The sequence below is a fragment of the Fringilla coelebs genome, assembly GCF_963513975.1.
Source record: "Fringilla coelebs genome assembly, chromosome: 6".
NCBI classification, from domain to species: domain Eukaryota; kingdom Metazoa; phylum Chordata; class Aves; order Passeriformes; family Fringillidae; genus Fringilla; species Fringilla coelebs.
Genome location: NC_140034.1, coordinates 1,094,103 through 1,108,059, shown reverse-complemented (window position 1 = coordinate 1,108,059; position 13,957 = coordinate 1,094,103). Strand labels below are relative to the sequence as shown.

At 52.7% G+C, this 13,957-nt stretch overlaps 1 protein-coding gene across 1 annotated transcript; it reads left to right on the top strand.

Moving 5' to 3' along the window:
• Positions 1-219: 219 nt before the first annotated feature.
• On the top strand, positions 220-12,647 carry MIS18BP1 (MIS18 binding protein 1; the record flags this gene model as incomplete). The annotated part of the gene is made up of 16 exons (XM_084207970.1): positions 220-337; positions 1,616-1,738; positions 1,960-2,471; positions 3,255-3,331; positions 3,896-4,026; positions 4,933-5,023; positions 5,254-5,417; positions 6,078-6,241; positions 6,697-6,802; positions 7,480-8,329; positions 9,109-9,278; positions 10,451-10,590; positions 11,071-11,219; positions 11,712-11,796; positions 12,366-12,408; positions 12,556-12,647. The coding sequence occupies 16 exons, from the start codon at positions 220-222 to the stop codon at positions 12,645-12,647; spliced, it is 3,015 nt and encodes a 1,004-aa protein (XP_084064096.1).
• Positions 12,648-13,957: the final 1,310 nt, after the last annotated feature.

The window sequence follows — 13,957 nt, the reverse complement described above, 5'->3', positions numbered from 1 at the left end:
CGCCCCGGGCCCGCGCCCGGCCCCGGCCCCGACTGCCGGCCCGCGCCCGGCCCCGACTGCCGCCCCGGCCCCGACTGCCGCCCCGGCCCCGACTGCCGCCCCGGCCCCGACTGCCGCCCCGGCCCCGACTGCCGGCCCGCGCCCGTCGCCGAGCGGCCGCCGAAGCGCCGCGTTGCGGAGCCGCCCGGGCAGGAGTCGCCGGCCAAGATCTTCCAGCGGATGAAGGCGCGGGCGGAGCAGCAGCGCAGGGTCCCCACCGACGTGATCCTGAGCCCCGCGGCCCGGCAGCACTGGCCCGGCACGGCCCAGGAGGCGGGCAGCGCCCAGCCGAGAGCAGGTGAGTTCTGCGAGCCCTCGGTGACTCCGTGAGAGCGGTGTGTTTGCCTTCAGAATACTTGGAATAAAAAGCACAAAGATGTAAACCCGAGTTTAGTTCATAGATCTTGCAGGCTTCTTGTGCTGCAGTAAGTGACATTTTCCTAAGCCTTTTAATTATTTACACCAGTCCACAATCCCATATGACAGGAATTATTAATAGTTCCTTTCCCAAACAGTTTTTTATTATTATGGACCATACTAGAAAGGAAAGAGCTCTCATTGCTGCTGCCCATTGCCTTAATCCTTTGTTCTTGGAAGACCCATGGAGACACAAAGCCCCTTGACACCAACACCCATCAGCCCTGAGCCTGGGCACACTTGGGAAGCAATGATTATTCCACAGCTTCTTCAGGAGAGCTGTCTCAGGTGTGAACATTTTCCCCCTGTGTGTTTCCCACTCATGGCTCTTTCAGGATCTAGGAAAAGCATCCAGAGCCTCTTGGTGGGTGTAAAAAACACTGGCGCCAGCACTGGTTGCAGCCCAGGTGCTGAGACTCAGAAAAGTTGGGTGGTGAGGGTTTTTTTAGTGCTGGACTGTGTCTGTAGCAGTGCTGATGTCTCTTCCTTGCTCTGTATTATAGAGGATTCCCTCCCTTTTGGTTTCCTCCTCCTCTGCCTCGCTCTGGCACTAATTGTTCCCTCTGCTGTGTTCATGAGTGGGCTTGACCCATGCAACACTTTCAAAACCACCTTGTAACTAAAAAAATCAAACCAAATTGCTGTAACTATTCCTTACAGTCTGCAGGGAAGGGAAAGGTGTGTGGAACATTTCTTGGGGTTTGAAATCCCACTGGGGCATTCTACTGGGCTCTCCCTGCTGGCTTTTATCTTTAATATTTTTATGCATGCCATGGTAAGAACCAGTGCATCCTCAGCAGGTTTGCAGCTGACACCAAACTGGATGTGACCCTTTTTTACAGTGAGGGAGGTGAGGCCCTGGCACAGGTGCCCAGAGCAGCTGTGGCTGCCCCTGGATCCCTGGCAGTGCCCAAGGCCAGGTTGGACACTGGGGCTGGGAGCAGCCTGGGACATTGGGAGGTGTCCCTGCCATGGCAGGGGTGGGATGAGATGGGATTTAAGGTCCCTTCCCACCCAAAGCATTCTGGGATTCTGTGGGCTATTTTGAATAAAAAGCATATTAAAAAATCATATTTCCCTTCCCCACCTCCCATGAAAATGTTTTTCTTCCCCAAATCAAAAGAGGGGTTTGGGGTTTGTTTGTTTGGTTATCTTCCAGAGCCGGTTTTGCCTCAGGCTCCCAGGATGGAGCCTGTGGAGGTGCCCCCAGCAGAGCCTCCTGTGCTGGAAACCCCCCAGAAGTTCTTCCTGCGGGTGAAGTGGCAGCTGCGGCAGCACCAAGGTACTGGGGCTGCTCTGGGGAGCACAAACTCCCTCCAGTCAGACAACCTTGGCATTGCTCAGCTTGTGAACCCTCTGAGGCCAGCATGTCCAACTGTTCCCCCAGCACTGTCCCCAAGTGCCCTTGGCATGGGTCTCCCCCACCCCCTGGGCAGCGTGTTCCCATGCTTAAATATCCCTAATTTCTTTGTTATTCCTTCTTTTTTCCCTTTAAATGGGCAGCTACACCAACTTCAACCCAAAGCCAGCAGAATGTTCCTCCTTCCAGAACTGCAGAGAATCCTTCAGTCCAGGCTGCTTGTGCTGAGCAGCCAGGGAATGAGCCTGCAGGGGAGGTGGACTCTGATAAGGATGATGTGGATGTTTTCCTGGTGGAATCTGTCGAAGTAGATGTTGATGGAGATATGTCTCAGAGAACAGTGGCTTCTCCTTTGCAAGTGAAATCCATCCCTTGGGAAAATGGGAATCAGGTAAAAGGAAGGTGTGGAAATGCAGAGGCAAAACATCCAGAGCTTCATGAAGACAGGAGAGAGCTGCAGCCCAGCAAAAAACCAGCTGCTCCAGCAGTGGAAAAGGCACCAGAGACTAATCCTGAAAACCCCTCCCAGCCCTTCTGTAGCATCTTGCTCTCCTCTCCAGTCCGAATTCCAAGGAAGCAGAAGCGGGCAGAAGGCCCCAAGGTCCCTTTGGATAAACCTCCTGCTGATCAATCTGCTGGACAAGCACACAAAGAGGTGGGAGAACATAATCCTTGAGGGAAGATGAGCAATTCCTCTGGGCTGATAGCTTGAAGTTATTTTTTTTCTTGTCAAAAGCCAGGAACACTGAGAGGAATATTAACTTTAGATTTTACCGGTATATATTCCCGTGCAAAGGGTTCCTTTTTTTCCATACTCCAAGATGACAGATGTTCAGGGTTTGGGGTTTTTGTGTAAAAGAAGCACTTTTGGGGTAGTGCGTACAAGCCATGGTGTGATCACGGGCCCTGCCAGCTCCTGGCTGCCTGCTCAGATCCAGGGAGGAGAGACCTTTCCCAGCTGGGCATGAATCCATCCAGGAACGTGCCCTGCCGATGGAGAGGGGAAGGGCTCGGCTTTCCTATGGAACATCCAGACTCCTGTCCAGTTTAACTGGAGGAGAATCTTTTCCTAGGAGATTGGTGTGTAGCCTGCAGCATCCCTCCCTTTCTGAAGAAATCCTGGGAAAGTCCTTGGGCTTCCCTGGGAGCCTGGCACAAGCACACCTGCCCAAGGCTTCCCTTGTTCCCTGGGGAAATTGGGGATTGCAGGGGACTTGTTCTGTTCTCCCTCACCATGGCCAAGAGTGTTTGATGTTTTTCCTGAAATAAACCAAGTCACCTTCAGGACTGAGCTGAGGATCAGGTATCCTCTAATATTCCAGATTTGTAGCTTAGAAGATGTTGAAAGAGCTATTTTTGTTATTGGATCTGATCACTGAGGAGTGCTGGCTAATAAATACATTCAAATTATTTATGTTCTTTTTTCTTTCTGGAAAAGAAAAACATCTGCCTGAGCAGCTGGAGGATTAAAGTGTTGGCTGGAAACACGGCAATCTGCGTGGAAGGGAAAAGGAAGTAAGAACCAGTTTATTATTTAAATGTAAAGTAAACCATGGACACCAAACATGAGATAATGGTACAGAGCTTAGAGTGCTTTATCAAGGAAGAGACAATTCCTTTGTGTGGGCAAGAGAGGGAGAGCCAGCATCCAGGGAATGACTGGGGAGCTCATTTCAGATCCCTGCGCTGAGATAACCAGAAAGGGTCAGAGAAATTAATCAAATATCAAATAGCTCTGGACAGTTTGGCTTGGAGGGACCTTAAATCCCCTGCAGTGCCACCCCTGCCAAGGGCAGGGACACCTCCCATTGTCCCAGGCTGCTCCAAGCCCCATCCAAGCTGGGCTGCTGTCCCATGAGTGACACCTGCAGCAGTGACAGGTTCAGTTTGTCCCCGCCCCAGCGTCAGGTGGGGCAGAACTGTGTCAGTTCCAGGCTAAGAGAGGAAAACGAGCCCAGAGCACATCCTGCCAGCACCTGAATCCCTCAGAAAACGGGGATCCCACCCTTCCCTCATGGAGTGCCAGCATTCCAGACTGGAATCCTTTCTGGAAGTGATTTCTGTTGTGTCTTTTGCCAGGGACATGAGGCAGCTGCTGTGGCACAGCAGTGCCATCACGGAGCGCGTCACTCACAACCAGGTGCAGACCTCCTCGGGAGCTGTCTACGTGCTGCAGGGCAAGATTGACTCAGCTGCCATGAGGAAGGAAGGTGAGCTGCTGATTCTGAATCATTTACAAATTACAAACTGTTTCAGCTTGGTTTGGAGAATGTGGGATTTGTAAGGAAATGGGGTTTTCATGCAGTTGCAAATACAGGATTTGTTATCTTCTCCTTGCTCTGTGTGCTCCTCTGGCATGTTGGCTGGGAATGAGTTGCATGTCAGTGCTCACAGGCAGCTCTGAGGACACAAAGATAGCCTGTGGCATGGGTGGAATAAATAGTTGGAATCATGGAATATCCTGAGCTGGAAGGGACCCCCAGGATCATCATCCCAACCCCCTGTCCCTGCCCAGAGAGCGCTGTCCAAACCCCCTGGAGCTCTGGCAGCCTCGGGGCCGTGCCCATTCCCTGGGGAGCCTGGGCAGTGCTAGCACCCTCTGGGAAAGAGCCTTTTCTGATTCCAGCCTGAGCCCCCACCCCACTTCCAGCTCCAGCCATTCCCTCGGCATTACTTCCCCTAACACAGGTGTGCCCCAGGTGTGTTGCACCATTTTTTACCCATCCTGCCTTCAATGTTGGCTCTTTCAGGCCCACAGAAGTGTCTGTGACTTCAGTGTTTCCTTCTCACTTGCAGCACTGAGGTCCCTGCTGATAAATACCTGCTCTGGCTGCTCTCTGACTTGAAGATTTTATTGCTTTCTTTGCTAAGAACTTATATTTGTTTCTGTTTTAATATTCTGAGAAGGAAAAGTAGCAGCATAAGGCTTGTGAGCAGAGTGGCTCTAGTGCTGCAGAGGTTCCCTTGAGCTAAGAGTGACTGGAGTGTGCTGGGTGGAATTGTGTGGGTCAGTTCCTCTGCTGTTTGGGTTTAACAGGCTCTGGGGGGTCCTTGTGTCCCCCGAGGGAGTGCCAGCCCTGCTGAGCTGCTGTTCGTGTCCCCTGTGCTCCCCCCAGGCTTCCCCTACCGCTTCATCAAGAAATTCACGTTTGGCTTCTCCAGGAGGTGGAAGGAGTATGTGGAGGAGTTTCTTGAGGAAAGGAGGAGGTAATTTCATTGGAGATTCTCTATCACTGCAGTGTTCTAAGTGTTCATTGAGACTTTTCTTGTTGAGGGCATTACAGCAGAGGAGTGTGCAATGTTTTAGATGTGGGCATGATGCCACTGCTGTGCTGCCCACCAGGCTGCTGCCCACCAGGGCTTCATGTCTTCGCTGTGTGTTAAAGAGCAGCTTCCTCAGTGGCTGTTATTTCTTGTCTCAAACTCCAAACCATCAGGAAAGAACGAGTTCAAGAGAGTGGTGGGGAGGAAAATGAGGAGAGTGACTCCCTGGGGGGAACTGATGCGTTGGAACCTGCAGGAGGCTCAGTGAGCAAAGCAAAGAACCCTGCAGTGAGGAACACCACCTATGAGGTATCACCAGAGAATCATGGGAACATCTGTGAGTATTTAACAATCCTTTCCATTGGAAAAGACACCTGGGGCTGGCTGGAGTGAAGTTCATTGTGCTGGCTGTGTTTCCAGGATATGGCTGTGAAGCTGTAAGAGCCCCCTGGTTTGGCTCAGCCTTCGAGTGCAGTCCCTGCCTTGCCACAGGCACTGACAGTCTGGGGTTTAACTCAGATTTAACTTTTACCTTTTTCTGGGGTCTTTGTCCAATGGGCCTTTCCCAAACCCCACTGTGCTGTTTGTTATTGCTGGAATCAGGTTTTCTTGCTAGCACTGCAAAAGCTTTTATGCTTTTCTCTCATCACTCCTGTTTATTTTTCACTCTCGTTTGTCTCAGTGAGCAGCTGTTCCATGTGACAACTTTTCTTTATTGTTCTCCCTCCTCAAACAACTTTCACAGTACTTATAACCTTCTAAACAAAGTAAAAAGTTTACCACAGTAAATTTTATAATTTGGGAAGCTTCTTACTTCAGTCCTTTTATTTCTATCACAATGCTTTAAAAAGAACAACTTTGGGGACGTTGTACATTTCCCTTGTAGTCCACTTTAGGCACAGCATTGTTCTTCTGCTTGTGAAATCTGCTAAACTGAATTTTCTATGCAAAATTTGGGACTAAACTCTTCTTTCTTTGGGTTTTTTTTCCCTTGCAGTCATAACACCAAATCATATCTCCAGGAAGGACTCCAGCATGGTCTACACTCGCAGCGGGCGCCTCGTCAAACCCCCCCTGAACTTCTGGTGTGGGCAGAGGGAGTTTGTGGATCAGGACCTGAATGTCACCATACAAAACGGATGGGTGGACTATCTAAATGTGGTAAGGTCCTCTTAAGTGTGACTTCAATAGAATTATTAAACTTGACCAGGTGGGGAACAGAACAGGGGCAGCTCTTAGAGGCACCTGAAGAGAAAGGAAATCTTGGAAATATAATCCAAATATTAGAAAACACATCCAAAAATAGTCTTCTGTCCATATTATCAGATAATTGTGGTCTCTAAATCTGACATAATGGGGAATTCTTTCTGGGGAAAAAATTGGGGGTGTTTTGAAAGATAATTGTATCAGACAGGAATTTGGTGAGGTCCCACCTCAAATCCTGGGGTCAGTTCTGGGCCTTTCACTGCAAGAGAGACTCTGAGGGTTTGGAGCATTTCCAGGGAAGGGAACAGAGCTGGGAAGGGGCTGGAGCCCCAGGAGCAGCTGAGGGAGCTGGGAAAGGGGCTCAGCCTGGAGAAAAAAATAGTTTTAGAGTCAATTGTTTTATTTTGAAGATCCCTAGTAGTGAAAAACCCAAAGGAAAGACCAGTCTCAACTCTAAGAATAAACCAAAGGAAAACATGAGGACAACAGAGGAAATGCCAAAAATCCAAAGTAAAGGTAAAAACTAATCTTTTTTCTCTTTTCAAGTTATTGATGGAATCAGTGGAATTGTGAGTGGGTGCTGGAGCAGTAGGGTTTGGTCTGTTAATGCAAAGAAATTATTCAAATATTCTAATGATCAACTGCTTTTTCTCTGAAGAATCATCAGAGTAGCATTCATGTGGAGTTTCACAGCTCCAAACAAGAGCTTTGTTTGTAAATCACTTTGTTTATTACATGATGGGAACACAGGGATTTCATTCTGGAATTTGAAATGAAGGCATTTGGACTTTTTGGAATTCACCAATCCAGTGACCTGGTGGCCTGGCTTTGCTTTTTAACTTGGATGGAAGAAATGAAATGTTGGCAAAAAATTCTATTAACAGAGCTTTTAATAAAAATTTGGTTTTAGTAGAATTTGGGTGGTGGTAGAAGCCTGAGAAGAATGTGCAATATAAAGCAGAAGTTTCTCTCTTAAAGCAGCTGCAATGTTTCCTGCAGAAAAGCTCTCTGGAGCAGAGCTGAGCTTTGGGGATGTGCCTGCTCAGTCAGTAGAGTTTTGGAGAGCCCTTGAGAGCAGCTCTGAGTTTGTAGTTTGGCAGGTAAAGCTCTGGAGGGGGTGCAGATGCCTGTGCTGCAAGCACAGCAGGACCCACCCTGCACCCCCTGACGGGCTCTGGCTCCTTCTCTTCCAGGGAAAAGCAGCGAGAGAGGAGCCACTTCCAGAGGGGAGCCCAGGTCTGCCAGCAGCAGGAAGGGCAGGCACTTCCTTTCGGATGAGGAGGAAAATGAGCCTGGAATCAGGGGCACAAAAACGAAATCATCCCAGCTCCCTGCCAGGGAGGCTTCCTCCAAGACCAAGGCACTGAACAAACATGGCAGCAGAGCCCCGGGGGCAGCGGAGAGAGCAGCAGGCCCTGGAGAGCCGAGCATGTACGAGCAGGGCTACAGGAACTCCCTCAGGTCAGCCAAGCAGCACCAACCAGGGAAGGAGAGGATTCTCCCCACCCAGGAGCCCTCAGAGGACGAGGAGGAGCAGTCCAGTGAGGACACCCCACTGCTGATCAGGAGGAAAAAGAAATCTATATTAGAACCAGAGTCTCAAAAGCAGAAACCTTGCTCTGGCTCCAGAGGTTCCTGGGATGATGAAAACAAGTCCTGTGGCCAAAGGACAGCAAAGCCCTCCCGGAATGTGCTGGTGAGGCTGAGTGGGCCCGAGTCCAGTGAGGAGTCTGAGCCCCCTTCTGAAGGGAGAACATCCTCTGAGTCCAGTGCTTCCCTTCTGCCTGCTCAGGCCGGGAGGGCACGGGGCAGAACCAGCCCTCCCAGGTACAGGCTCCGTTCTGACACTGAGAGAGGGAACGAGGGGATTCCCAGCAAGGACAGCAGTGCCAGAGCACCCCCGACAAAAACAAACTGTGGAATCTCCAACAGTGCCAGGCCTTCAGCAGCCAAACCCAGAGACACAAAGGGGCAGAAATCTGTGGAACTTTTTTCGAGGGCAGGTGATGGTTGGTCTGAGAAGGAATTACAGAAGCTTCACAAGTAAGGGCTCATCCTGTGTTCAGAGGAAAAGTTTCCCTGGGCATCAGGAAGGGTTGAATGGTCTAGATTGGGGGGGCTTCAGATTCATGATTTCCCAGGTTTCCTTTGTGTTTTAATTCCCTATTAGAAATATTCCTATTCAATTCCCTAATTTTATTCCCTATTATTCCCTAATAATAATTAAGAATTATTATTCCCTCTTACTTTTCTTCACAAATGAAACACCAGTATAATATAGTGAGAGGGAGCAGGTCCCCTCCCCAGATTGCAGTAACAGGTTAAACATGATGTGGTTTTGTGAGCAGGTTAACTGCAAGGCTGTTTAATTAATCCATCATCTAATTACTTAAACCACTGGGCAATATTTAATAGACACTGAGTGTTAAATGGCCAAGTTTGGGTTTAGTTCTTTAAGACAAGCAGTAGCTCAGGTCTGAGAGGCCTGCACAAGTGAGCAGGAAATTTATCTTGTGATACTTCTGTCAGTTGAAGGTGTTTAAATAAATTTGCCTGTTCTGAAGAAAAGCCACCACAGGATCAAAGAATGGTTTGGCTTGGAGGGACCTTAAATCCCCTGCAGTGCCGTGGCAGGGACGCCTCCCACTGTCCCAGGCTGCTCCAAGCCCCAGTGTCCAGCCTGGCCTTGGGCACTGCCAGGGATCCAGGGGGAACAACAAGAGGCCAGAGCCAGCTCGCCTCAGTGCATGGCCCAGGTGGTTCCCAGGCAGCTGCAGGGCTGTGCCCTGCCTGGTGACACTGTGCCCCTGCTGTCCCTGCAGGGCCATCGCCGCGTTCCCCAAGCACAGGAGCGGCTTCTGGCAGGAGGTGGCCATGGCCGTGGGGTCCCGCTCGGCCCAGGAGTGCCAGGGGAAGTACCTGGAGGAGCAGCAGGGGAAAGGCTCCAAGCAGCAGCCCAGGAAAACCACGTCGGGAAAACCTGAGAAGAAAGGTACCAGCATCTTCTGTCTGGGTGTTGTGTGGGGGGTAAATGATTCTGATTCAGACACTGAGGGCTGGAGCATGTTCAGGGAAGGAAACAGAGCTGGGAAGGGGCTGGAGAATCCCTGAGGAGCTGGGCAGGGGCTGGAGAATCCCTGAGGAGCTGGGCAGGGGCTGAGCCTGGAGCAAAGGAGGCTCAGGGGGCCCTTGAGGCTCTGCACAGCTCCTGCCAGGACGGGACAGCCGGGGGGTCGGGCTGTGCTCCAGAGAACAGGGACAGGAGCAGAGGGAACGGCCCCAGGCTGGGCCAGGAGAGCTCAGGGTGGGCACAGCAGGAATTTCCCCATGGAAAGGGGGCTCAGGCACTGGAACTGCCCAGGGAGGGGATTTAAAAGCCCTGTGCATGTGGCACTTGGGGACATGGGGCAGTGCTGAGGAAGGGTTGGACTGGATGGGCTGGGAGGGCTTTTCCAGCCTCACCAATTCTGCTCCCATAGGATAAATCCACAGGAGCACATCAGGGTGTGGCAGTGAGCCAGGTCACCTTTTGGTGTGGAGGTTGGAAGATGTCATCAATGACTGAGGTGACGAGAAGGGAAAGGAAAGAACCTTTCTGGCCTTGACCCCTCAGGGGAAAGAGCTCTTGACATCCTGAGAGACTCCTGGAGGCCCAGCAGGTCACAAGCTCCTTGCAGAGCTCTGTCCAGATGGGATTTGGCTCCTTGGATGCCCAAGGGCAGTCTGGTCCTGTTCTCTGGTGTTTGCCATCCCCCACTGCAGCTTCATTTGGGGCTGGATTGGATTAAGGTTTGCCATGGATACAAGTTGAGCTGAGCATTCCTGAGCCTGGCTTCAGTGAAAGTGTCCCTGAGGAGCAGAGCCTTTGAGCCCTGCTGCCTCCTGACACGGGGACACGGCTGTGGGTTTGCTCTCTGCAAGGCACAGTGAGCACACTTCTGTCACAGTGCCAGTGAACCTGATGGGTGACCCTGCAGTGACCCTCCCCTGAAGATGGAGTGGGGAAAGTGCTTGGAAAGCAAAAATGGTGTGAGACCTCAAAAGGATCCTAAAGAAGCTGAAAGAGATTTCACCAGAGGATGGACTGGGCTGTGGCACTGACTGTGGCAGTGAATTTTAACCCCATGGCTGCTCTCTGAGACGATTCCTGTTTAGATCCTGCAGATAAGAAGGAGCCAGTGATCACTGCCAAGGTGGGCACCCTCAAACGGAAGCAGCAGATGAGGGAGTTCCTGGAGCACCTGCCCAAGGACAACCATGATGACGTCTTCACTGCAACACCCCTCCAGAAGAGGAGGGTCCAGGTAAACTTGGGACAACAGCTCCTGTGGTACTGCTCTCCTGCTGGGTGTGCCAGGGGGCTGCTCCAGTTCCACCAGTACAATCCTGGGGATCTGTGGGAAGAGGCTCCTTTCCTTCTCGTGCTGTAGCAGGCCTTGGCTGGGGGCAGTCAACAGCCTGGGAGGAGGCTCTGCATGGTGACAGCACCACCTGAGTAATGGTCCTTCTGAGCAGTCCTGGGCAGCTTGGAGCTTGGGATTGTAACCAGAAATGACGTTTTGAGGGTGTGGCAGCACCAAAACCCCTCAGCCAAGCGCTGGGCAGGATCTGGAGGGGCACTCGGACCAAGGTGGAGGTGCAGGGTCATGTCCAGTTCTGGGCACGTGCCTCAGCAGGGCCAGGGGGAGTCAGATCCAGGGCAGGGAGGAGTGGAGGGGCTGCTGAGAGGGGGGAGAGAGGCACTCCAGGCTCAGGTGACTGACAGCTCTGAGGTGGCTCTGCAGCTGCCAGCACTGCGAGGGAGCCAGGACGGGGACACCGAGGATTTCACCCTCTCCGAGCTCCCGCTCACCCCCTCCTCAGGCCTCTTTCCCCCTGTGAAAACCCCACAGTGTGAGCACATCAGCCCAGGAATGCTGGTCCCCATCAACAGGTAGGAGCTCTTCCACCAGCTCTCTGCAAGCCTTGGCATTGCCCAAGATCCCTTTCTGTCTCTGAGAAAGGTGGCTTTGGAGCTGGGACAGCAGCTCACTTCCAGCCACTCCTGCAGCCTTGCTTTGCCTGGGAAAAGCTCTTCCCTGCAGCCCCGTGTGCTGCTGGAGCTGCTCAGCTCCCTGTGGGCAGCTCCTGCTCCCAGCCCTGGGAATGGCCTGGCTTGGGCTTCAGCCTCAGCAGAGCCTTCAGTCCTGCCCTGTTCACCCAGGGCTCCAGGCTCTGCTCAGAGAACCAGAACCATCTGGGAACCTGGAGCCAGTGGGGTTTTGTCACATGGGCTGGGCCTGGGAAGGGGATGAGGCTTGGTGTGATCCCTGCCCTGGGATGTGCAGCCCTTGATCCAGCCCCGCTCGTTCCCTGTGGGAGCTGGAGCTGTGTGGGCTCCCTGGCTGCACTGCAGCCCTGCTGAGCCCTGCTCCCTTGTGTCCAGGAATGACTACGACCGGCACGTGTTCCGCATGCAGAAGAACACCCAGGGCAGCAGAGGCACCTGGGACAAGATCAAGAAGAAGTCGGTAATGCTGCTTTCCTTGGACCCTGCCCACTGCCAACTGAGCCAGGCACAGCTTGGCCAGAGGAGACACAATCCTGGGATCACAGCCCCCTGTGAGCCCTGGATGGAAAATGGGAACTCTCCCTGGCTTTGCTGTCTGCTGGTGTGGAGAGAAGTTCCTTTGTGAGAAGGGAGCTCTTCATTGTCAGGATTAACTCCATTGCTTTTAGTCAGGATTTGGAATTGCTTTGGAATTCTGTGGTCTTTAGGTTCTTGTTAAATTCCTCTGAACAGTGGGAAAAGGAACAATAGCCATAGGATATCCTGAGGTACCCATAAGGGCCCCACAAGGATCACCCAGTCCAACTCCTAAAAGTGACCATAAGTCAACCTTGTATCCCTGAATTCAGGTATCAATTCTTCCACTCTCCCAGGCTCTGCAGCTCCTTTGGCTTTTCCATAAAACCCTGTGGTCCTGGGAGCAGCTTGTGCCTGTGGTTCAGGGAAAGCAGTTGTGGGAATTCTGGGCAATGGGGACCCTGAGCTGGTGCCAGCCCTGGCTGAGCCTCTTTCCTTCCTTCCCTCCCTCAGGCCAGAGCTGTGCTCGAGACACCGGCTTCCTGCAGAACCAAGAGTGAGTATTCCTGGCTCCTCATTTCCAGCTCCTTCCCTTCCTTCTCCATCACCATCAGCTGTGTCCCATCAGCCTTTTGCTCTCTGAACCTTCTCTGCCCCCATTTCCCACTGGCACATTCCCTGATGATCCCTGTTTTTATTGCAGGAGTCACCCCAGCCCCAGTGGTGGGGAAGCTCTTCACGGCTGAGACTCCAAACTCGTCCAGTGAGGAGCAGGATTCCTATTTTTCCCTCTGATGGACTCTGTGGATGACTTGTTCAGCACTTGCTGTTCAGAGCACGGGGGTTCTGCTGCCCCTCTAGCAGGGAATGCTGGAATGATTTCAGTTTGGAAGAGCTGCCCTGCTGTAGTTTTATGTGTTTAAACTCCTTTCCCACCCTGCTGGCTATGCTTGGCTTTTCCATGTGTACAAAGTGGCATTTCCTTGTCCAGGCTCCTCCCCTCTGTGTCCCGCTTCTCCTGGGAAGGAGAAATACATAGATACCAGTGACTGCCAAGTTTTGGTTCATTTTAAGCTAAAATATCTTCTGGGACATGGCTGTATAATAAATTTAGCAGCAGTCCAGAAGGAACTGAAATTGCTTTTTAATTTACTCCAGGGACAGCTTGAATTTTTACATTTCCTTAATGTAATAAATAAGGAGAAGCTTTTTTTACTCACAGATTACTCAGAGTTGTGGGGCAACAGAATCCAGGAGCTGTCTAGCTTGGAATGGTGCCTGCAAGGCTTCATCCTCTTGGTTTGGAATCATGGAATGCTTTGGGTAGGAAGGGACCTTTAAATCCCCCCCAGTGCCACCCTGCCATGGCAGGGACACCTCCCACTGTCCCAGGGTGTCCCAGTGTCCAGCCTGGCCTTGGGCACTGCCAGGGATCCAGGGGCAGCCACAGCTGCTCTGGCAATCCCAGCCCAGCCAGGAATTCCCAGTTCCCAATCTCCCACCCATCCCTGCCCTCTGGCACTGGCAGCCATTCCCTGGCTCCTGTCCCTCTGTCCCTGTCCCCAGTCCCTCTCCAGCTCTCCTGGATTCCCTCCAGGCCCTGCCAGGGGCTCTGAGCTCTGCCTGGAGCCTTCTCCTCTCCAGGGGAACATTCCCAGCTCTCCCAGCCTGGCTCCAGAGCAGCTCCAGCCCTGCAGCAGCTCCATGGGTTCCTCTGGACTCTCTCCAGGGCTGGGGCAGCTCTGCAGGTGCGGTCTCACCTGAGCGGGGCCGTGGCTGACCCGGCTGCCCCGCGCAGCTCCCGTTCCAGGGCTGGATTTCTCCCTCAGCCCCGGGAGCGCTGGGAATGCCGATCCCGTCCTTCTCCAGCTGGTGGCAGCCGAGGCTGCGGCGGCAGGGCTGGAGAGGGATCGGGAACCTGAGGCCGGGCAGAGGCACCAAGGGACGGGGGCCGCGCTGCCCCGGGGCCCGCAGAGCCCCACCCGTGTCCCGGGAGCACGGAACAGCGGCAGGTCCCGTTTTAACCTGGAAACGCGGGGCAGTGATGGGTGCTGGGCTCCTCGCCGTCATTCCCTAAAGCTTTGCCGAGAGGTACTCGAGCCGTT